At 42.8% G+C, this 25,689-nt stretch overlaps 1 protein-coding gene across 1 annotated transcript in view; it reads left to right on the top strand.

Annotated features, from left to right (window-relative positions):
• LOC142149560 (uncharacterized) overlaps positions 1-25,689 on the top strand; it is a 36,616-nt gene that overhangs the window by 1,622 nt on the left and 9,305 nt on the right. The window contains exons 2-5 of the mRNA XM_075204888.1: positions 968-1,322; positions 14,507-14,648; positions 16,020-16,071; positions 19,052-19,228. Of these exons, the coding sequence (XP_075060989.1) occupies positions 968-1,322; positions 14,507-14,648; positions 16,020-16,071; positions 19,052-19,228 (726 nt within the window). The remainder of the gene's footprint in view (positions 1-967; positions 1,323-14,506; positions 14,649-16,019; positions 16,072-19,051; positions 19,229-25,689) is intronic.

The following is a 25,689-nucleotide window of genomic DNA, read 5'->3' as shown; positions in this document are numbered from 1 at the left end:
CGATTCAAACAGGGACAAGACACGACGGCATTGCGCATTACCTCAATGATTTTTTGTTTGTGGGCCCGGCTGAGTCCTCATCGTGTTCGGACACTTTGTTTTCCGCGCAGGCTCTTTTCTCTATCATGGGGGTCCCGGTAGCGCGAGACTAGACGGAAGATCCGACTACATGTTTGTCCTTCCTAGGGATAGAGATAGACACGGTGGCGGGATGCTGTCGGTTTTGCCAGCAGATAAAATTAAAAAACTGGGGGTGATGATTTCCGAGGCTTTGTCTGTTTCCACCCTTAAATTGAAACAAGTTCAGGCGCTCTTAGGACTGTTTAATTTTGCATGCAGGGTTATTCTGATGGGTAGGATCTTTTGCAGGAAGCTGCAGCTTGCCACAGCAGGTAGGAACAGGCCCCATGCTCTCATTAAACTACAAAAGGAGATTAGGCAGGACTTGATGGTGAGGACATCTTTCCTGGGGAGATTTAACGGTATTAGAATTTGGCCTTCCCCCCCTATTTCCACGAGGGATTTAAAATTGTTCACAGACGCAGCGGGGTCTAAGGGTTTTGGAGCATACTTTCAGGGTGAGTGGTGCGCATCTCCTTGGCCATGGGAATGGGCCGAAGGAGATTTGATAAAAAATTTGCTAATTTTGGAGTTGTTTCTCATTATTGTGGCCTTGGAGTTGTGGGCTCCTCAGCTTAGGGGTCATAATGTGTCCTTTTGGTGCAACAATTTGGGAGTGGTTCAGGCAATTAATCGCCAGAGTGCATCGTCCAGACCAGCGGTGAACTTATTGCGGGTACTGGTGCTTCGTTGCTTGGATCATGACATAAATTTTCGTGCCAAATATGTCCCGGGGGTAGAGAATTGTATTGCTGATGCTTTTTCTCGCTTTGATTGGGGACGGTTTAGATTACTGGCTCCAGGGTCTAATCCCGTAGGTATAGCATGTCCATCTTATATTTGGCAGATGGTCGGTCCGGCTTAAGGTTTTTGGCTGAAGCGGCCATAGCTCCCTCTACATTGAAGGCTTATCGGTTGGCGTGGAAGCGCTGGGAGAGTTATTTGACATCTTCTGGCAAGAAGTTATCAGGCAATGGTTTGGACATAGAGGAGTTTATGTTTGGATGCTATCAGGATGGGCTTAGTAAAGCGTCCATGTCATCCACGATAGCAGGTATATCCTCTATGGCTAGGGTTCAGGGGCTAACTGATCCCACAAAATCTTTTCTGGTCAAGAAAGCCCTTAAAGGTTGGGCTAGGTTACACCCCGTACCAAGAGATCACAGGCGTCCCATAGATGCATTGTTGTTGGCCCGGTTGTTGTGAGTTTTGCCAGAGATAACGGTGGATGTTTTTGAGACTTCCCTTTTCAGCGCAGCTTTTTCCATGGCTTTTCATGGGGCTTTGAGAGTAGGGGAGTTGGTTGCGCAGTCCAAGAATCAGTTAGGGTCGGCCAATTTAATTAAAAATGTCATTTTAAATTCAGATACTATTCCAATTAGGATTGCCCGGTCTAAAACAGATCAATTGGGAGTTGGTCACTGGTTAACGTTAGCAAGGCAGGTGGACAGGGTTATTTGTCCGGTCAGGCTTTGCCACGAGTTATCGGAGTCACGCCCGCAGCAAGCGGAAGCTTGGTTAGTTCACATGGACAGTTCCCCGGTTACCAAGTTTCAATTCCATGCCATTATGTGCAAAGCTTTGGAGGGTTTGGGTTTACCTTCCTCTGAATTCGGTACACATTCCTTTCGCATTGGCGCAGCGACAGCGGCAGCATTAGATGGAGCTTCAAGTTCAGCTATACAGGCATTGGGTAGATGGAAATCCAGTTGTTATAAGAGATACATTAGACCTGATGTTTAACCATTTTGTTTGCTTCCTTTTTATGCAGTTTCTCCTTTTTCTTCGCTTTCTTTTCTCAGGTGGTAGACCCAGGGGCTAGCTGCTGGCCGCTATTTGCGGGTGCGTGAAGGGCTTTTTCCCACCGGGTTTGCATATGGTGCTTGGGTTATCTTGTCATAGGTCACTACTCCCTCTTCGGATTGTGTTGTCATCACGTGGATTGGGTCCAGCGAATGGGACTCTGGGCCAGTATGTTTAAGGTTTTACTGGTGGTTAAAAGGGTAGTGTAGTCTTGCCGTTGGACAGATATTTCGCACTGGCCAATAGATAAGGTATTATCCTGGGTTGGTGGTGCAATGGTCTGACCTTTCCACCGTTATTGGTTTTGTGTTTGCTGACTGCCCTGCTCTCGTCCGCCTTTCAGCCCCTTTAGTTTAAAATTAGTCATTTAATAAATAATATTTTATTCCAACGTTAATCTGGTGTCCGTGTCTTTATTGGTTTTTATGTAAGGTATTATGGTAAACACTAAGAACTTCCACAATGTGCATTTTACAGTGTAAAAATAAAGCTATCAAGTATTTGTGTGCTACATGAAAAAACAGCCAGTATTTTCCTTATGTGCAAAGTAATAAACTAATTTGCACCCCTTGCATTGTAACATGGTTTGTCCTGGAGACCATTTACTCCTTTTTTTTTGCTTTCCTTTCCTTAATGACTCAGGCCCATAATGGTTCACAGTCTATATTCAGTCACACATAATCTTGTCAGTGTTTCAGTCCTTGCTTGGACCTTTGTCAAGACAACAACAGCATGTGAATAAAACCATCACCACTATCATCATCAATCATCATCAACATTTATTTAAATAGCACCAGCAAGCTTACAATCCATAGTAACTAACCCACTATTTACATATATATGAAAATTTAGAAGTGGCGATATGGAAAACCCTTGCAAAACTGCAGCTACTTATTCAAAATGATAAAATGTGGTGCTTATGTCCACTTTGCCACCTGATTTCATGCCATAATCCATATTGGGCCAGGATAAATACAATTGTAATTTGTGTAAGGAACACCCTTTTGTGTCAATCTAATCTTACATCAGTGATCCAAGAAGGACAGAGAAACATGGATCTACTCCCCAACATGGTTGGCATCCAGGAATATGACGATTTTTTATTGCATACAGTAACTTTTTAAACTTGCTGCTGCAACTCCAGCCCTCTTTTCCTGTAAGATAATTAGTAGAGGACTGTGTGTATACTAAAGGGATTTTACAACAGCCTTTTATGACTTGCCCTGCACACGCAATTCAGTGGTGAATTCTCAAAAATAAAATATTCTCTGGCCCATACATCATAGAAATATGATTTTATCTCCAATTAGCCGTTTTACCCACAGATACATTAGAAATAAGAAAATATTAAGAATAGTATTGGTGATGGTATTGTGTTATAGTAACTTCTCTAAGGAGTTAGTTTTTAAGTTTGACATATGTCACACTAATGATAAATATACCTAGATATAGCTGCAAATATGGATCACAAACAAGATTTCTGTGTTGCATATTTAGGTATATGAAATATTTTGGTATATGGGCTTAGATCTCCTTGCATCTGGGGGGAGCTGGACCATACACATAGGTGACAAGCTGTTCTTACCTGTGTAGATCATGGACTGGACAGCAGACCTCTCTAAGATGTAAATGATCCCTTTTCAGATAGGACATAATCAAAAACAAAAGGCTTGGCCATGGCAAATGGTCAGTTTATGTGTCAGAAAAGCTGAAGTAACCCTTCTGTCACCTGCCACAGTGAGATTAGAAATTACTCACTATCAATATTTAATATATTTTAACCCCTGATTGTGTTATAAATATGACTATTATAAATAGGTGTACAGGCATTTCATAAGTGAGTGGTATAGAATTGTTAATGTACAAGTGGTCTTTGTACATTGGGCATAGAAGTGTTCATACAATGTTGGAACTTGTGTTCAGCTTATTATCTTTCTCCTCATAAAATCTCAATCTATGTGTATACCTTTCACAGAGCTGGTATGTCTTAATGCCACACCTGGCTTTCTTGATGCCAATGTACTGACAATATTTAAGTGTACTCTAAAACACAGGGACTCACTAGAGCATATATATTTTCTGGTTTGGGAATGTTAGAAAACATTAGCTTTAAATGATCTATTAGTGGCCTAATGTTGTATAGTCTGTCGAAATTACAATCACCTGCAGGAGGACATTGCACATTAAAACTGTGGAACAGAATCGTGTGGAATATATACATTTATATATTTTTAGACAAGTAATTGGCTGATGTTTAATGACAGATCCCAACACTTCTTTACTGTAAATTGGTGAACTTCTACTGTCTTGGCTTCTGAATTATAAATTGTTTTGTGTAATAATTGGTTGGTATTACATTGTAATGAATAAATTCTGTATATGAAAGAATGATTAACAAAATTATATTGCAGAATAAACTGTGATATTTTGCTAAATGTATCCTAAATGCACTCTAAATAGGTATCCTTAAAATGTGTTGTAAGCTTATCCTAAAACTGTGCCCTAAACTTACCCTAAATCAAATTGTAAAGTTATACTAAATAATGAATTTATTTTAAAAAAAAAATCATATCTGAAATGCTGTCATAAACCTGTCCTACATAGTGTACTGTATATTTGTATTGTTTTATTACATACTAAAATGCATTACTATTAATTTCTATGGTTACAAATTGACGGTGTACTCCCAATAAAACTGTAATAGATGTGCCTGTTTAAGGGAAGGAGAAAATCTCTTTCTTCATTAATAATGGGAGTTCTCCCTAATCACTAAGCTCCTGTGCTGGTAAATACTATCACCGGTTATAGCGTTCGATGGGGGTCTCTATTTACTATGGACATCCCAGGATAGTGATAGCAGCATCTTGGCACAAGAAAAATGCTTTCTGTGAGAGGAAAAAGCAATGAGTGGCATCAGCCACACATGACAAGTGCCAGCAAAACACTGCTTCATCAAATGATCACTGTACAATGAGGCATTAACAGGCAAAAACTGCCCTCATTAGATCCCATGCTTCCCACCATGACCAGTGACTGTGAGTTATAGCCCAAAACCAGCAGCAGGAGGGTGCTCTGCATGACGCTGAATGTGGATCTAATATGTGGAAGTCATAAAGAGATTAAAGATACTTTTCCGTAATTGACCATTTAAAAAACAGATATATTTTAGTTAAAAAAGACCACATCCAGTATTTTTTTTTATATAGAAACCCTCTTCACCTGCTCCAAACTTGCAAAACCACAGCCCACATCATGATGGAACTCAAGAAATATTAGAAATCAGAAAGGGTGAAAATTGCAGTCTCTATATGTGCAAATCTGATTTAACCAAACAGACTCCCAGCCATAACTGCAGCTAAAACAATTACAGCATTTTTGACTTATACATTACTGCATCATTTAGTTACTGCACACTCATGACGCATTTACTCTAGATGAACTTGTAGAAAGCAACTTGTGGTCTGCAAATTATTTGCGTATTTGCAGCAACCTTGTAATATGCTTTCTTTCAGTGATTCTGAGGAGTTAGATGCAATTAACTTTTCTGTCAGTAGGTGACTTCCTTATATATGGATCACTTATATGTGGACTTTGAAATTACATTGTTCTGACAGGTAGGGTACGTTTTTCTGAGTACCACAACCCTGACAAGTAGGATCCCTACAAAGAAAATTTGATTTGAAAATAAATAAATAAATGACCTGAATATAAACAGACTTACCTAAAAAGCGAAGCTGCAGATTTCCGATGGCTCGAGCATGCTAACAGCAAGTAATTCCAAAGACACAGCTATCTGGCAGCTGACTTGCACCTCACTTAACAGTGCAACCTACATAAATGTTAATTTAAAGCAGCAATGTAGGGACCCCGCAGGTTAAGTATTTAATGAAACACATAACCTGCAGGGTCCCGAACACACGGCAGTTCCTAGCACATCTAGGACACATTGGCACACAGCAGTGGCAGAAAAGAAAAGTGGTGCAAGATGGAATTGTCCTTGGGCCCTCCCACCCACCGTTATGTTGGATCTTAAAAAGGACATGCACACTTTAACAAACCAAGCACTTCAGCCACAATAGTGCCACTCCTCGAAGTGCTTGGTTTGTTTGGGCCCCCACAAAACAAGGTAACAATGGCCTTAAGGCACCTAAGGTAACAGTGCTGTTAATGAACTCTACTGTGGCAAGATGTTGTTGTCATCATCATCCTCAGCCTCATCCTCACCCTGATCAGTGTGTACATCATCCTCACACATTATTGATTCATCACCGCTAGAATCCACCATTACAGAAGTCTCAGTATTTTGATGTAATTGGCAGGAAAGGCCTTCCTCATGGAACTTGAAGTTCATTTTTATGAACATCATCTTTTCCACATTTTGAGGAAGTAGCCTCCTACGCCAATCACTGACAAGGTTTCCACCTGTGCTGAAAACTCTTTCCAAGTACACATTGGAGGGTGGCCATTTTAGGCAGTGCAAAGCGAGTTGGTCCATGCGTCTCCAAATTCCTTTTTTTCCACCCAGTTTGTAAAGGAACTGTCTGATGTGTTTGTTTCTATGCTCATTGAAAATAATCCTCCACCATCATTTGGATGCTGATAGTAGGATCAGGTGGAGTTACGACAGAGGTGTTACGTTTTTTGGTCAATTCTTTTAGACCAGACCAAATGTCAAAATTTGGTGCAGAGTCATCTGCATCATCCCTGGGTCTCTTGGGAAAACTAAGTTTTTCCTAGCAACAGTTGAGTGAGAAAGTGAAGGAGGAGACGCCGTCTTGGCATGTAACACTTGAACTGTCATCTTGCTCACCAGGAGCTCCTTGCATCTCTTCAGATCTGGGTCAGTTGGAAACAAAGAGAAGATATAGCTCTTAAACCGAGGATCAAGCATAGTCGTCAAAATGTAGTGATCCGATTTCAAGATTTTGGTCACTCTTGGATCCTGGCGAATAAAGTACTTGATCTACAAGTCCAACATACTTAGCGTAATTGCTTTGTTTAATCTCCTTCTTCAGTTTCTCAAGCTGCTTTTCCAAAAGTCTAATTAAGGTAATCACTTGACTCAAGCTAGCAGTGTCTGAACTCACTTCACAGGTGACTACTTCGAATGGTTTCAGCACCTTGCACAACACAGAAAATATTCTCAACTGCGCTTAACTAAAATACATCCCCCTCCTTTCCCAATGTCATGGCTTGTGGAGTAAGCGTGGATGGCTTTTCGCTGTTCCTTCATCCGCAGAAGCATATACAGGGTCGAATTCCACCTTGTCACCACTTCTTGCTTCAGTTGGTGGCAGGGCAAATTAGATTGCTCTTGCAGATGCTGCAATCTCCTACATGCTGTTGCCGAATACCGGAAATTTCCATAAATTTTATGGGCCACAGACAGAATCTCCTGCACGTCCCTGTCATTTTTTAAAAAGCTCTGCACCACAAAGTTGATTGTGTAAGCAAAACGGGGAATGTGATGGAATTCATCCAGCTGTAATGCTCTCACAATATTGGTTGTGTTATCAGAAATGACATATCCCGAGGAGAGTCCAAGCGGGATAAGCCATGTTGCAATGACATCCCTTAGTTTTTGTAACAGATTGTCAGCTGTATGCCTCTTAGTGTAGCCGGTGGTACACAGAGTAGCCTGCCTCTGACAAATGTGACGTACTTGAGTACATGCTGCTGCTGTTCCTGCGGGTAAAGGCGAATGACCAACCCAGTGGGCTGTCACAACCATATAATCTTTAGTTTGAACAGTTTCACTTGTCCACATATCTGTGGTTAAGTGTACAGTGGGTAGAATGGCATTTTGTAGCCCAATAATTACATTTTTACGAACCTTCTGGTAGAGGTGAGGAATAGCTTTTCTACTGAAATGGTGTCGTGATGGAATTTGGTAACATGGGCACAAGACCTCAAATAACTGTCTAAAATCAGCTGCATTAATAGTGGATATTGGACGCAGATCTAATATGAGCATAGTCGCCCTGGCGTCTGTGATCCGCTCTGCGACTGCGTGACAGCTTTCATACTTGCTTCCTCTTACAAAGGATTGCTTAACAGTCAATTGTTGTAAACTACTAGTAGTCTTCTTCTTGGTCTGCTTCTGTGAGGAATATTCACCCCCAGCAGCAGCAGCAGCAGCAGTGGCACTAATGCTCAACAATTCTTCAGAGGAATCCAGGATAGTGGAGGAGTCATCTAGCCTTAGCATCTTGGATGCAGAACTAACTCTGATCGCAACTGAGGATATTTATGAGGAACGGTGTTGGGGGTGTAGATTGCAGGCATCGGGATGTAGGTGAGAGAAGGAACCTAGCTGATGATGGACTGCTTGTTGTTATTTTTTTAGCATAAGTTTCTATTTTTCCCAACAGCTTGCCAGGAACTCGCTTCAAATCGCGTAACATGGATGAGGTTCCTAGATGGTTAAGGTCCCTCCCTTGACTGACTGTGGCTTTACATACACTACAAATGGCTAGACAACTGTTGTCAGGATTTGGGTAAAAAAAAATTCACACATAAGAAGTGGATTTTTTGGTCTTTTGTCCAGGCATCTAAATAATTCAATCCTACAGCGCTCAGTACCAGGCCATGGACAACAACATATACACAATCATAAATAATAAACAAATTAAAATTAAAACAAAATAAATGTAATAATGATAAAACAAAAATGTAATAATGATGTTGTATGCAATCGTGCACACAAAATAATATATATGAGTAATAATATGCTTTACATGCAGCAACACATGCAAAGGATAAACTTTGTAAATAGCATTCACAGTAATGTTAAAAGAACTTTGTAAATGTACATATATATATATATATATATATATATATATATATATATATATATACAAGTTAACCCGTGCATGATACTCATGCATTCTAGTCAAATCAAGCTACTTAAGGTGTTAAAAAGGTTCTTGTCATGCATTTGGGCCATAGCCCAGGCCTCAACCACCAACCACTCCCCACTGTCACCCCCGGCAACCACCAACCACTCCCCACTGTCACCCCCCGCAACCACCAACCACTCCCAACTGTCACTTCTCCTTCAAGAAATATATATATATATTTTTAAAATCTTTATAAACACTTTTAACAATTAACAAATTAAATTAACAAATTGAAAACATCTTAGTATACCAAATTTCAGCCCTTTCTGAATTTTTTTTTACACACACACTAAGAATTTAGTAGGTCAGTGTATAACTCCGCCCAGCAGGTGGCGCTGCAGCTCGGTTTTATTTTTTCCACACACAGACAGACAGACTAACACACGCCACTAGACATTTATATATTAGATATATATATATATATATATATATATATATATATATATATATATATACACATATACTCCTCCAAAATGGGGATTGATGATCTCAATATTCTTGCCAATGTGAGTCACTCATATATACCGTAAACATCTTGAAACTGATTTTCCGACAGAAGTTCAATATCGAAATCTGTTCTTCGGAATCGTTGGAACTAACATATATTCAGGATGACGCTGTGTAGTATGGATTGTGTCCCCAATGGAAGAATATACCGCTCGATATGTGCCGCCAGCCGGGATCTTATTCCCCGATGAAAATGCTATGGTCCGTGGGGCAAACCCAAAAGGAGGCCAGAGGAAGTAATTAATATCATAAAACTTTATTGTGCCATTACAAAGTACATCAGTACTTACACTTAGGTTATGGTCAGTACACCTGCACAAACTCCTCAACGCGATTCGTTTCGATCCGGAACTTTGTCAAGAGTGAGTGATTGCAGGTATAAACGTCTTAAACGTCTTAAATACACATTACACTGTTTCTATTGGTCCAATGCAGCCACCCTCAAATAATACAATTTAACCCTTCTGACATCTCAGTTGATGCCATGATCTATCACAACACAATTGTTATATACCTAACATCTATATATATACACCATCTCACATTAACTAAAACATATGTTCAATTAGCAATGATAAGGATTTGAATATAGTTTAACAATAATATTAAAATAAAGATAAATGTAAAAATAAATATAAAAATAAAAATAAAAATTGAGCTGCCATTTATAAAAGGTATGTAAAAATGGAGGCAGAGTAGCAGCACTTCCATGGCTGGAACCAAGCTGTCACTGAGAGCCTCTGTTACCAGAGATGTGACCATGAACTGCTTTATCCAGCTCTCAGCACACACTATATACATAGCTTTCACATTGACTGCCAAGTAGCTCAATGCAGAGGATGGTCTGGGGGCTGCAAGTAAAACTTGATATGTAAATGTTACCATCACAATGACTTCCTGCAGCCCTAGGTTGGCCATGATTAGGCTGGGGGAGTCTATGAAACCCTTCTCTGCATTTCTGCTTTAATAGATCACTTATAATAGTGACCTATCACTAGCTGTCATATCAGCTACCATTACAAGTCATCTATTGTTATACAGATGAAGTAGGACATAAATGCAGAACTAGACCCTGAAAATATAAAAATTAAAAAAAGGGGGTTTAGAAAAAAGAAAGATACATAAAACATAAAAACCAGTCCGACAGAAACAAAATTTTTCCCAGTTCCAGCCCACCAAAATAATGTCACTCATCCCCTATGACATTTAGGCATTTTATGCTGCATACTCATGAATGTCACACAGAATGCATGTGGTCACAAATCAACGTTTGTCCCAGTGACAGTGATCAGGGGGCGTGGCTACAGCACACTGGGGGTGTGGCCATGCCAGATTTGTGCACCAGAATTCTCCCTGTTCTGTTCTCCCCTTCACACTGCAAACCCCGTGCACACCTGTTCTGCCATATACAGCAGCAGTGGATAGAATCTCCCCCAACCTTCCTACTGATTGGGACAAAGCTTTCCTGATCGGGATGGTTGGGAGATACATCTACAATATAGATCAATAAGTCTAGTCTTGACGGAAACACATTTGCTAGGCTGTCCTAACATTTAGAAACAATATTCCTGGTGAAAAGAAACACTTTCAATATCTAATAATTGTTTATGTAATTAAGGGGCAAGTACTTTTTGGTCAATAAGTAGTTAACATTTTACTAGTAATGTAAACTTACAGATAAGCAAAAGGACACAAGGACATAGAATTACAAAAATAATGACATAGTAAAATGATGTAACAAACAAGCAACAGGACTTGTGTACTAATACTGGTTATCCTGCCTGCATGATAAAAAAATAATTGTTAATTAGTTGATGTGGTTCAGTACAAATTTTGCACTCATATATTGCATTTGTTATTCAATTAGCCGGTTTAGATCAATAAACAAAATGAAAGAGGTTGGTCCATCAACAATCTATATTTAATATATTTAACAGTGGATGAAAAATAAACAATCAGCAAGTAAGGGTCATTTTTTACCTTATTTGCCTGCACTCTTGTTTCCTGCTCCATTCCCAGTTACAGCCAGTGGTACTAAAAACACTTGTCAGAATAATTATTTACTATACCTTGGAAGAGGCACAATCCCGACCCACCCAAGCTGCATGGGACGCAGTGGTGGAACTACTGCCATACAGGGGGTGCTGATGTAACAGGGCCCAGACGTGAGTGTGGCTAAGCAATATCAGTCCATCCTCCTGGGACATCCTTACTGATCTTCTGAGCATGTGCAGGGGCTGGTGCATACACGGTGACGCTCCATTTGGTACCTCACTGGCATGTGCTGTCCCTGCAAATTCTCAGAATAACAGAGCAGCGGCCTCTGTAGGGTGGACTGCCATCACCGGGCCTTCCCCGAATAATGTACTTCATCTATATGCTGTACAGAGACCAACCATGATACAGTTGTAGCAGAAGTAACTGTGTTCTAACTATACAGTGAGTTAGCTCCACTTTATACATTTTTGCTGTAGTCACTACATATCACAGGCTTAGTTTAGTAAAGAAATGACAGCCCTGTAATGAGCAGCCAATTTAACCCCTGCGGCCTTCAGCAATCAGAGGTAAGGAACAACAATAAATGTCAGCTATGATAGGTCCACCTCTATAACCTGTTATATACACTGTCGTTCCGTGCTTCATAACTCATTTATGCTATGGGGTTGAGCAACTCATTTTCTATATAGAAGTTAATATATCACCTTCATTCCCATATACTATTACTGTATTTCCCATTATCCTAGCTTGGCAAAGACTCTGCCCCCTATATTGTGCTTGTAACATTACTGATCAGTCAGGGAGCTCTTCATTTTAATGTGCAAGGTGACTGCTTCTAGTGAATGTAGCTGTAATCAATGGAGAAGTGGCAGACTGCAGTAACATGTTTGTCATGATGAGATAACTTTGCCAATGGATATTTATTATTATTATTATTAGTTGCACATGTGAAAGTTATTATTTTAGACTATTTCATGCATGTGGTAAAGGGGAATCTTTCAGTAGACAAAACATTATTATTATTATTATTATTATTATTATCAGTTATTTATATAGCGCCACTAATTCCACAGCACTGTACAGAGAATGTATTCCCACCAGTCCCTGCTCCATTGGAGCTTACAGTCTAAATTCTCAAACAAACACACACACACACACATACACACACACAGACTAGGGTCAATTTTAAAAGCAGCAATTTAACCTACCAGTATGTTTTTGGAGTGTGGGAGGAAACAGGAGCACCCGGAGGAAACCCACACAAACATAGAGAGAACATACAAACTCCACACAGATAAGGCCATGGTCGGAAATCGAACTCATGACCCCATTGCTGTGAGGCAGAAGTGGTAACCACTAGGCCACTGTGCTGCATACATCTGTCTTCCAACACAAGACATTTCCTCCAACTGGTCAGTGGTCCTATTACTTATTTCCCATTTGCTGTGGTCTATGCTGGATTAATTTGATTCTAGCAATTGCTGGATGTGAACATGGTGGATTGATGGTGATCTGGTTGGTATAGAGGCATGGCATGGAAAGTTGGGGGGGGCATGTGCTAAAAACAGATACAATAAGCAGTACAACTTCAAAGTACAAAACAAATAAAAATCAAATATAAATCCCAATAAGTGATGGTAAAATGAAGCCAGTGATTATTGGAATAAAATGTAAGTTTTATATTTGCGTAGAAAGTATTTATATTCCAGATGTGGGGGGATGACCTTAAGTGTCCTGATTCAGATGAGCTACAGTAGGAACTACAATAGGAATAACTTGAGTAGAGTATTGGGGGAATGGGCCATATAGAAGGTATACACATTTCCTTTAAAGTTACCCAGAAGCTGCAGTTACTACATGTGCGGAACTTTCATTTGTTTCATTGTGTCACAGAGCAATTATGACATCATATGTCTCCTTAGTCTGAATGTTCTGACAGCAGCAGCATTCTGTGTCCTGGAAGCTTACAGACAAGACATAGAATTACTGAGCTTTACAAGCACGTATTCAGTATTTAATTCTTCTGTTATTAACCTGTTCTATGTGGACATAGGAGGATTTTAGGGTTGAGACTGGAGGAACCACATAATCTAGGATTGCTTCTGACCAGGTAACTATATTTTAATATTTAGAGACTATAAAAGCATTAGTAGATAACATACAAACTGCTGTTTATATAACATGACTTTGTTGCCCAAAGCATTTGCTTATAGCTGTCTGTATTTTCCCAATGTTACTGTAATTTAAAGGGGATTAAAGTATGAATTTAATTTAATCCCCCCTTTCCAATGATAGAATTTACAGGAGTCTTTCTCCTTGACACCCAACATTCCGTATTGTCTGCCCTTCTCATACCTCACTTTACGTATTCCTTTCCTGTCACCCTCCTGCCTGCTCTGAGGCCTCGTAATACCCAGTGATCACAGCTAGATCCCCAGATCCTTGGATACAACAGTGGTTGCTATCGCTCCTTCCAGGGCCATCTTAAGAACATTATGGGCCCCCGGGCAAAGCAGTGCACCGGTACCTCTAGATATAGATATAGATATATAGATGTATACAGATACAGATATAGATATATAGAGATAGATAGATGTACTTGCTCAGTGACCCTTGTAAGTTTTTTTTGCAGGTTTTTTTCTTTTGCAGGATTATTTATTCTCATTAAGAGCCGTGCCTATGGGGCCCCCTTACCCGTGGGGCCCCCGGGCAGGTGCCCATCGTGCCCAATGGAAAAGATGGCCCTGGCTCCTTCCCATCTTTACTACCTAAAGGCTCCCTCTTATTATTTATTATTGCAGCAGCCACTAAGTGCTTCTTACAGAATATGTTTCATGAGAGAAATTTATATACTAACCCTATACCTAAATAGAACAAGTAAAACATAATAAATATATTGTTTTAAATTCTGTTCCCTACAGCAGCTGCACCCCCGGCCACTATAGTAATTCTGTCTCTGGTAAAGCTGTATCATAGATTTTGGTGAAAGGATAATGCTTCTTTCAGGCATTGCTCTCAAAATATTCATGAATATTAGACAAAATGATTGTTTTCTAATACATTCATGGGAATACAACTTTCACATACTGCTGATGAACTACAAATCCCAGTTTGCAAGCAGTACATACCGATAACAGGACCTATCAGTTAATTAACTGTTAATCAATTTGGTTTTTCAGCCTCATTCCTGGTCCAAACAAGGACTGTATTCAAAATAATAATTTATGGGAATTGGAAGACATCTTGGACTTACTGACCAATGTTCTCATTGCCTGCCTCACACTATTACATATATATGTGTATGTGAACATCAAGAGAAAGGTAAGAGTTATAACGTAAGGGTAAAATATAGATAAATACAAATAGTGTTTTTTTCACTTTCATTTTTCTTTAAATATTCAATAACCCATTATATATTATTTTTACAAATATGTATCCATAAGCTAGATATCTCTCTCTCTCTCTCTCTCTCTCTCTCTCTCTCTCTCTCTCTATATATATATATATATATATATATATATATATGTGTGTGTTTTGGGTCTGACACAATGTTTGTGCTAATGAAACATCACCCATATACATCAGCAAACCAGTGGCCAAAGACTGTAATAGGAGTGGCCTTTCGGACTCCCTATTTACAACCCATCCAGGCCATCCGTTTTAGACAGAGCAGACCCAATTTGAGATCTCTGTCCCACCCTCCCAATCGGGACAGCTGTGTCCTGCAAGTGGGAAAGTTGGGAGCTATTTCCTGTACAGTGATGCTCTGCACAGCAGCTGAGCATTGGGGAATGGGGCCCGTGCACACCTGCCACTGGTGCACACTGCAATCAATAGATGCTTGGATGGGAGGGAAGTAAGGGGCAGCCTTACTCTTCAAAACCACTAGCCACTCCCCTGGTGGTGTGGCCACACCTCCTTCCTGATTCCTGGTGCTCCACAGATCAGAGGTATAGAAAAACAAGAGAACATATGACATTTGGGTTTAGTAGTTACTTACATCGTGCATAAGTGTCCTAATATCCAGACACAGTCCCAGCTTGTAAAGATTCTATCCTGCACTAAATACAGTTACAACCTTGTTGTTTTTAGTTATAGCACTTTTTCCTGCGCTCTTGTTTTTATTAATATATTGTATTAGATCAAAACTGGTGTAAAAATGCTGTAACTATCAACAACCAATCCAATTCTAATAATTTTTTCCAGCTCTGTTTAGAGAATTCAATTAAACTTCTGTTTTTTTTCTATAATAGTTATATCATACTTGCCAACTCTCCCGGAACGTCCGGGAGACTCCCGCATTTCACGAGAGTCTATCGGACTCCCGAGAGAGTGGGCAATCTCCCTGATCTGCCCACTTGCCTAGGGCAGAATACGGTTCAAACGCCGCGATTCACCCCACTGTAAAATGACGCAATTCGCGTCATTACGTTACGCGGCGGGGCTAAAATTACGTGATTTACGGGTCCCCGCCACCTACACGCCCACCTCCTACTGGCAGCTCCCGGAACAAAAATATTAAATGTTGGCAAGTATGAGTTATATAGTTTATATTTTATTAAAAAACATGCCCTCATTGTTTATCATATTCCATTGTGAAGCCATTATGGGAGAATAGGTGACTGATTGTAACCCACATTGGATTGGGATATTAACTTTTTTTTATATTGACAATATCTCTTTGTGAAATAGGAATTTATCCAGTGTGAGAAGAAAAATGTATCCACATCCTGTGACATCCAAGGTATATTTTTATAATAATTATCTACAGCAATTTTTTTTCTATAAGAAAATATCTCGCTCAACAATTCTGAAACTTCTATTTAGATATTTATTTGCAAATGTTGGATAATCAGGAACAAAAGGGATGTGTGTTTTTTTTAACATAAATCACTGTGGCAGGCTATAAGAAGGTTGGTGTTGGTAAAATTTTTCTTAGTTCGTTTCTTCATGCTGCTATTAATGATTAATTCTGTACAGTGTCATGGACTACCATGGCAACCACAGTCCCATGGAACATGATGTAGTGAGCAGAGAGGCTTTGGAACGCCCTCTGAGCTCTGTATGCTATCTGTAATATAAATCCTTCCGTTTCTCTTCCCATCTCAACTTCCACATACAATGCTGAGAGCTGTCAGCCTGTGTAACTGGCATACATATTTTGCAACCTCCAGACAGATTTTAAATAAGAGATTATGACTTGCAGAACGACAGCTATGAAAAATGACCAGATGTAGACTTAAAGGTTACTTAACTTGCTATTTAAAGAAAAATAAACCTTCTATGTGGTATGGCTGCTTTTAAATATCTTTTACTAATCAAACTAAGTTACTGGTCATCTAAATATGTCCCAAATGAGTAGTTATGTGCAGTATATAGTGCATGTTCATTAATGTAAAACCCCATCTCCTTACTTCAGTGTACCCTGCCGGCATCTGATACAACTCACACAGGTACACACTCTCTTCTGCCCCAATCTCCACCCTGACACACACTCACTTCTCTTGTCTTAGCTCTGCCTTTTAACCACTAGATCAGGCCTGGGCAACCTGTGGCTCTCCAGGTGTTGTGAAACTAAAAGACCCAGCATGCCCTGTCAGCCATTGGCTGGCTATGTACTGGCAAAGCATGTTGGTGTTTGTACTGCACTAGATTACAAGATATCTCACAAGCAGGAATCTCTCCACACTTTACTTTCACATCTGCATTTATTTTGTCTATCCTGAATGTCCATGTTTTACCTGGTGTCTGACGCTGTAGAGAATTGTTGTGCCTTACAAATCAATGACATTAATAATAATTCCTGTTTTTTCCAACATGCACTAATTTAAGTGCATCAGGTTTGAAGTGGATCAGAAATATGAACCAACAAAAATAAGACCATTAAAGTGAAAATTAATAAAAAGTCTCTTTTAGTGCCCTAGAACAGCTTTACCATCTGTTGTTCTTTTTCCTGTATGTCATGTGCATCTGCTTATCAAATTCACATCACAGACACTTCTACAAAAACAATAATGTATATTGGCGCTTCAACTGTACAAGATAATCAAATAAACCTCTATATGACACTGATACAGATAATCCGACGATAAAATAAGCAGAATCTTATTCACCTTTATCACTGTGTTTTCTTGGGACACCAGCAAAAAACCTACTAGTATGAGAGAGGCCATTAAGCCAAAGGAGTTTAAAATCATGTGTTGTGAGCTGATATGTTACTTACCACTGTGGGTTAAGTCTGAGAAGGATTCAGCCAATGGTGATGAGGTGGGAGTGTCTGTGTAAAAAATATATCAAGGAGGGGAAGAAGGAGAGAGCTTCCTGTTTTCTGGATCTGGATACCTGGCAGCATCAGGCTTAGTATCCCTGGCTTCCCTATTGTATTTATCTTTTGTTTTTTTTGGCCTTTGTTTTCCTTTCTACTACTGGGCTGCTTCCTCTGCTTTTCTGTATCCCTGTCTCATATCCTGTGGTCTGTCCTACTCTGCTAGATGGCTAACACTTGCCCCAGAAGCGCCAGATCTACCTCTGCCAGGCTGGCCGCTTTCCCCCCTCCTCGCATGGCAGTTGCTGCTTCTGCCTCACAGGCTGTTCCCCCTGCCATGTCTTCTTCCCCGACCCAGGGCCAGATAGCTTTGCCAGGTCCGTCCGGCGGGTATAACCAGGGGACGGGGCCTAGCGACAGCCGGAGACCACGTGATTTGGGCGTCGCGAGAGGGCCTCGCGGCTAAGGCCCGAGTCGCACTAGGAGCTCACGGGCTCCGGAGCGGGCTCCGGCGGGCGGGTATACCCGATTCAGTCTCCGCGGTGGCTAGGCAGGGCATGGAGGATACTTCGGTCAGCAGATATGTGGTAGCTGGGGAAATATCAGACACGTCCAGGGCGCAGGTGCAAGGGTCTGCATACAGGGGACTAGGGCCGGTGATATTAGACCCACTTCCTCCCCTGGCACAGCAATTTTATGTGGGGGAACTGTAGGGCCACACACTCCCCCCTCCAGGCAACAGGTTTTGGAGCACTCAACTTATCAGTCACAAAACACGAGACAGCAGGGTATGTTACCCCTCTTGCCATCTCTTCACAGAGTAATGGCGGTTAACTCCCTTCCCTCCCTGCCTTTGCCACGGGCCAGGAATGCCCCACCCCCTATGTCCTCCCCGCTGCTGTTTTCATTAGAGGCTCCCATGCAGGCCGGGACGGATATCTCATCGAATCAGTCGACCTGGGCTGTTGGGGCCAGCCCCGGTTAGTTGTTCGCCTGCTAATAGGGGAACATTTCAACAGCAGGCCCCCACGGCATATCCATCTGTTAGCCGGGCACAGGGTGGTTCGGACTCAGCAGACAACTGGCCTTTCCTATCGGCGCTGCTCAATCAGTCCATGGCAGACAATGCAGCCCCTCCTGGGTCGCTGCCGTACCCCCCAAGGGGTTATAGACCCTTACAAGAGGTAGGAAATAATTGGTTGGCCTCTTCCCTTCTTTGTCTGGCCAATACTTTCACTCTTATCCTAGACCTTCCTTTGATAATCATCTGTTTTTTCTGGTAAGGATCAGCAGACCCCCCTGTGGGAACAGCAGTATGATAGGAGTCATAGAGTTCCTCCTCCCGCTGGTTTCTTGGGTCATCTCATGGGTGCAACCCCCTTGGTTACCCCGGCAGGGGTCCCACCTCAGGCCTCTCGCAATCTGTCTCCCCCGGGTGCTAACGTATCTTCTCATCCAGTTCCACAGACGCAGCTGTCTTCGGCAGCAACACAGACGGACGAGGGCAGGCCGACACTTCTACAGCAACATGGAGAAGAGTCAGAACAGGTGGCAACACAGCATGTGTCCCAGCAGGTCGGTTTGGAGGAGACGGGCAGAGCAGGAGCAGTTCGCCAGGAGACACAGGGAGCAGTCGGTGAGTATGAGAGTTCTACTGTATGCAATATACACATGTCTAGTCCAAGCATTTCAACTACCAGCGATGAGTCAGCTTCATCTTCTCCTAGGCAGGGTCAGCGCAAGCTACTTAAAATACTTACCACTCATTTTGGAGGAAGTAAGAGGAAACATAAGGACCGGTTGGAAACCGCTTCTCCCACACCGTCAGGAGGCCCGCTGGTTAGATGTGAGAACACAGCATTGCTGATAGGAATTAGGCCCAGCGTAAGAGATAAGATAAAGCGGGGTTACTATGTTCATATCTTCGATCTAACAGCAGACACGAGAAAAGAGTTGGCAGCTAAGTGCGCAAGATGGGGGAGTTGGTGAGGATGCGTACAGAAATTTTTCTAATTGGCTAACGGGGTATTGCGTTTTTTCAGCTTGTTACTTACAACGAGACCAGACGCAATTATAGATATTTAGAGATATCTCCATATGATTAATGAAATGCATAGTTGCGACCGTCCAGGGACCTGGCGGTTATATGATAAACTGTTTCGGGAAAAAGTGCACGGTCAGCGTTATATGCCCCTGGCCTTTAAGGATGTTGAAATTTGGATGAAGCTGAATAGAGCCCAAATGCATATGGGGAACAACTCTCCCCAGTTAACAAGGTTTCCGTAAGGGGGGAGACGAAGCACTCCCCAGTTATCAAAAAACAGGTGCTTTGTCTTTAATAATTCCTCATGTGGTAGGGGGAAAGCATGTCCGTACAGACACACATGCTCAAATTGTAGAGGAAGCCACCCCCTCAAAGATTGCCCTAGGGGTGTCGGGGGCCTCGGGAGGGGAAAGGGGTGGAAGGTGCTGTCTAAGGCAGTTTCTCCCATTAAATTCCCAATCCTCTGTAGATGGCTGGTGCTTTACCCTGATGCGGTCCAGGCCTCTTTCCTTAGGAAGGGTTTTCGCCTCGGTTTTCGCCTCCCCATTGACAGTGGAGTAACGGTGACAGCCTCAAGGAACCTTAGTTCTGCGTACATACACCCTGACATTTTGGCAGAGAAAGTTGGAAAAGAGATAGGCCTGGGCCACATGGTGGGTCCATTTTCTTCCCCCCCATTCAAGATTTAGTCATTTCCCCTGTTGGAATAGTCCCTAAAAAGACCCCAGGAAAATTCAGATTGATTCAGCATTTATCTCACCCTGCGGGCAAGTCAGTTAATGATGCGATCGACCCTAAGATTAGCTCAGTAATGTACCAGTCCTTTGATGATGCATTGACCATAGTGAGAGAATTTTGCAAGGGAGCGTTGATGGCAAAATTAGATATAGAGTCAGCATTCCGCCTCCTCCCCTTACACCCTGAATCCTCTAAATTTATGGGGTTTAAAATAGAGAATGAATACTATGTAGATTGATGCCTTCCGATGGGTTGCTCAGTGTCGTGCTCATATTTTGAGGCTTTCAGTTCCTTCCTCCACTGGTGTGTCGGGGCAGGGACGGGACACCGCGGCATAGCGCATTATCTGGATGACTTCCTTTTCATTGGTCCAGCCGATTCCCCCTGCTGTAAGGACACTTTGTATGCAGCGCAAGCGTTATTTAAGGTAATGGGTGTACCAGTGGCTGCAGATAAAACAAAGGGCTCGGCCACATGCTTGGCCTTTTTAGGTATTGAAATTGACACAATAGAAGGTTGTTGTCGTTTACCCTCGGATAAAATTAAAAAGATGCAGTCCCTAATAGTCAAAGTTCTGTCTGCACCATGTTGTGCGTTGCGGAAGGTTCAGTCATTATTAGGCTCATTTAATTTTGCTTGCCAAGTGATACCTATGGGTCGGGTATTTTGCAGAAAGCTACAACTGGCGACATCCGTTTCCGTAGTCCCCATTACCGAGTATGACTGTCTGAGGAGTTAAGGGAAGATTTGGCTATATGGAGACGGTTTCTAACAGTTTTCAACGGTATACGAGTATGGCCCGCACCCTCAGTATCTAGCAGAACGTTAGATTTACATACAGACGTGTCAGGATCGAATGGTTTCGGTGCATTTTTTCAAAGGGGAGTGGTGTGCCGCCACTTGGCCGCAATCATGGAAGTCTGAGGGTTTGGTTAGGAACTTGTTAACGTTAGAATTGTTCCCCATGGTCAAGGCCCTTGAGTTGTGGTCCTACTGATTGCGCAGCAGAAGCGTGGTGTTTTGGTGCGACAACCTAGGTGTGGTTCAGGCTATTAACAAGCAGAGCGCCTCATCACGCACGGCATCAACTTGTTGCGAGTCCTGGTTTTGAGATGTCTGGAGTTTGACATTAGTTTTAGCGCACGCCACGTTCCTGGCGTGGATAACCAGATAGGAGACGCTCTTTCTCTCTTTGACTGGCAGCGTTTTAGGTCCCTGGCTTCACATGCCCGTTTCACTGTCTTAAAGTGTCCCCCTTGTGTTTTTCAGATGATCCTGTAGGGATAAGGTGGCTTGTGGAGGCGTCCTTGGCTCCTGTTACTAGAAAGTGCTATCAAGGGGCATGGGAGCATTGGTTGAGTTATCAATCGACATTCAACAACAACACATCAGGTCAGATTCCCTCTATGGCAGGTTTTATGTGGGTCCATTACAAGGAAGGGGTTTCTAAGGCAAGGGTGGGTTCCATGCTAGCGGGCATTTCATTTATGGCAAGATTAAATGGTACACAAGATCCCACTAAATCATTTATTATATCTAAGGCATTGAAAGGGTGGGCTAGAACTCAGCCAGCGATTAATGACACACGCCGTCCTATTGATGCACGAATACTTGATAGGCTGATTAAGGTTTTACATGGCATATCTACGGATAGTTACGAGGCCTTGCTATTTAGTTTGGCTTTCTCACTAGCATATCATGGTGCTTTTAGGGTTAGTGAGCTGGTGGCGCGGTCAAAAAATAATGAGAGCACAGCTTTGCTATTCAGGAATGTAGTTTTGCAACCTAAGATTATACGCTGTAAGATAGCTAAGTCAAAAACTGATCGGTTAGGCAGAGGCCAATGTATAGTGTTAACGGAGCAACATGAAACATCTATATGCCCGGTCATGCTTGCTAATAAATTTGCGAGACTTCAGCCCTCGGGGGAGGGTTTGTGGCTAATACATCAAGATCATATCCCATTGACAAAATTTCAGTTTAATGCCTTGCTAAAATGTGCCCTTGCAGAGATAGGCCTAAACCCAACATACTATGGTATGCATTATTTTAGGATCGGGGCTGCCACCACCGCTGTGGTTAGGGGTACATCTGTTTCTGAAATTCAAACACTAGGGAGATGGAGGACGCAGAGTTACAAGAAATACATTCGGCCGGACGAATGAGGCTTTATAGGTTCCCTCCTCTATATTCCCTTTCCTCTCCCCACCCCACTCTTTATTCTTCTCTCTCGTTCATCTGATCTTTTCTTCTTTATCGATTGGTGACTCAGGGCTAAGCTGCTCGCTGTGTTGAACGGGGGCGTAAAGGGATTTTCTCCTCTTTTTTCCTTGGCAATGCCTGATTAGTGGTGTGCCTCCAGGGTTGTAAGGGGTGTTTACCTTCATTTGGGTTACCAATTTTTTCCTATTTCTCTGCTTTAAAATAAAATAAAATAAAATCGCTGTTAATTATAAGGCCCGGGTGCCTCATGTAAGTAGTAAAATTTAGAAAAAAGTAATCCGGGGAGTGGTTTCCGAATTGTGAGATTTTCCTCTCAGACTGAAGAGGTTGATGTTTTGGCATGGAGGGCTGGCACTAGACTACTGTTGGCGCCCTCTGGTATGGAGAGGCTTGTTTAGGAGTTTTTGCAGCAGCTTAGAATCCTGTCTATTTGAAGCTATAATGTTGTTTGCTCACATGGGTTATATTTTGACGGAACTATATATATTTTGTTTCAAGTGCTGCGGAGAAGAGGAGGCGAATATGGGTCATGGGTCATATATCTTTTGGGCAGCGGAACATAGATTAGCGGATAAGGGGTCCGGTTTCGCACACCCAGTAGACATCCGGTGGTTGGGACAAAGGGGCACTTATTCCCATGTTAAAAAAAGATATAGATGATCACGGAGCCCCCGATATAGTTGTGATTCATTTGGGAGGTAATGACGTGGGTAGAGGAAAATCCCTGGATTTAATCATTAGCATTTGGGATGATCTTGAACAAATACATGTTCGATGGCCTACAATTAAGGTTTGTTGGTCAAATATTATACCTCGGTTGTCCTGGAGCTCAGCTATTCCCCCGGCCACATTGATAAGGATGGTTAAGAAAATAAACGGGTACGCGAGACAGAATATTAAAAGCATGCAGGGGTAGTGATAAGTCATCCCTGGTTAATGGTAGAAAAAATACATATTTTCAGAGCAGATGGGGTCCATTTGTCGGCAGAGGGGACGGTTTTGTTTATAGAGAGGATTTTTTCGGAACTTAGGGGGATAGTGCTTTCTTTAGGTGGCGGGCCGTGAGGTCCATAAGGCACACGGCTGTGGTAGGAGAGCATTGCAGTCAGCTTTTTGGTAAGCATACGGTACTTAAGTGTTGGCAATGAGCTTTGGTTCCCTCGACGTCATCAGACTCGTTAATGCTCTAGTAAGGAGTATCAGGTTTTGCCTAGAAAGGGCATAACTGGTTGAGTCCAGAGGGTATTGAGTTAAATTATGGTGTTGTTATAGTACCGGCCAATAGATAAGGTTTTAACCTGGGTAGGTGGAAATGAGACGATGTTCCACCTTATTGGTTTATTATGAAATATTAGATAATAATCTTATTCACCTTTATCACTGTGTTTTCTTGGGACACCAGCAAAAAACCTACTAGTATGAGAGAGGCCATTAAGCCGAAGGAGTTTAAAATCATGTGTTGTGAGCTGATATGTTACTTACCACTGTGGGTTAAGTCTGAGAAGGATTCAGCCAATGTTGATGAGGTGCGAGTGTCTGTGTAAAATATATATCAAGGAGGGGAAGAAGGAGAGAGCTTCCTGTTTTCTGGATCTGGATACCTGGCAGCATCAAGCTTAGTATCTCTGGCTTCCCTATTGTATTTATCTTTTGTTTTTTTGGCCTTTGTTTTCCTTTCTACTACTGGGCTGCTTCCTCTGCTTTTCTGTATCCCTGTCTCATATCCTGTGGTCTGTCCTAATCTGCTAGATGGCTAACACTTGCCCCAGACGCGCCAGATCTACCCCTGCCAGGCTGGCCGCTTCCCCCCCCCCTCGCACGGCAGTTGCCGCTTCTGCCTCACAGGCTGTTCCCCCTGCCATGTCTTCTTCCCCGACCCAGGGCCAGATAGGTTTGCCGGGTCCGTCCTGCGGGTATAACCAGGGGGCGGGGCCTAGCGACGGCCGGAGACCGCGTGACTCGGGAGTCGCGAGAGGGCCTCGCAGGTCAGGCCCGAGTCGCACTAGGAGGGCACGGGCTCCGGAGCGGGCGGAGTTGTTAGGCAAATTAGGGAGGCAGGCAGAGCTCGGGCAGGGGATCTCCTTCCCCTGCTCCTGCGGCTGGTAGACACATCCGGCGGGTGGGTATACCCGATTCAGTCTCCGCGGTGGCTAGGCAGTGCATGGAGGATACTTCGGTCAGCAGGGATGTGGTAGCTGGGGAAATATCAGACACGTCCAGGGTGCAGGTGCAGGGGTCTGCATACAGGGGACTAGGGCCGGTGATATTAGACCCACTTCCTCCCCTGGCACAGCAATTTTATGTGGGGGAACTGAACAGTAGGTCCACACACTCCCTCTCCAGGCAACAGGTTTTGGAGCACTCAACTTATCAGTCACAAAACACGAGACAGCAGGGTATGTTACCCCTATTACCATCTCTTCACAGAGTAATGGCGGTTAACTCCCTTCCCTCCCTGCCTGTGCTACGGGCCAGGAATGCCCCACCCCCTTTGTCCTCCCCGTTGCTGTTTTCATTAGAGGCTCCCATGCAGGCCGGGGCGGGTATCTCATCGAATCAGTCGTCTGGGCTGTTGGGGCCAGCCCCGGTTAGTTGTTCGCCTGCTAATAGGGGAACATTTCAACAGTAGGCCCACACAGCATATCCATCTGTTAGCCGGGCACAGGGCGGTTCGGACTCAGGAGACAACTGGCCTTTCCCACGGGTGCTGCTCAATCAGTCCATGGCAGACAATGCAGCCCCTCCTGTGTCGCTGCCGTACCCCCCAAGGGGTTATAGACCCTTACTAGAGGTAGGAAATAATTGGTTGGCCTCTTCCCTTCTTTGTCTGGCCAATACTTTCACTCTTATCCTAGACCTTCCTTTGATAATCCGTCTCTTTTTTCTGGTATGGATCAGCAGACCCCCCTGCAGGAACAACAGTATGATAGGAGTCATAGAATTCCTCCTCCCGCTGGTTTCTTGGGTCATCTCATGGGTGCAACCCCCTTGGTTACCCCGGCAACTGCCGTGCGAGGGGGGGGGGGAAGCGGCCAGCCTGGCAGGGGTAGATCTGGCGCGTCTGGGGCAAGTGTCTCCCCCGGTTGCTAACG

This window comes from Mixophyes fleayi, chromosome 4 (genome assembly GCF_038048845.1).
Source record: "Mixophyes fleayi isolate aMixFle1 chromosome 4, aMixFle1.hap1, whole genome shotgun sequence".
Lineage (NCBI taxonomy): Eukaryota > Metazoa > Chordata > Amphibia > Anura > Limnodynastidae > Mixophyes > Mixophyes fleayi.
The sequence above is the reverse complement of the archived record's forward strand: the minus strand, read 5'-3'. Positions and strand labels throughout refer to the sequence as shown.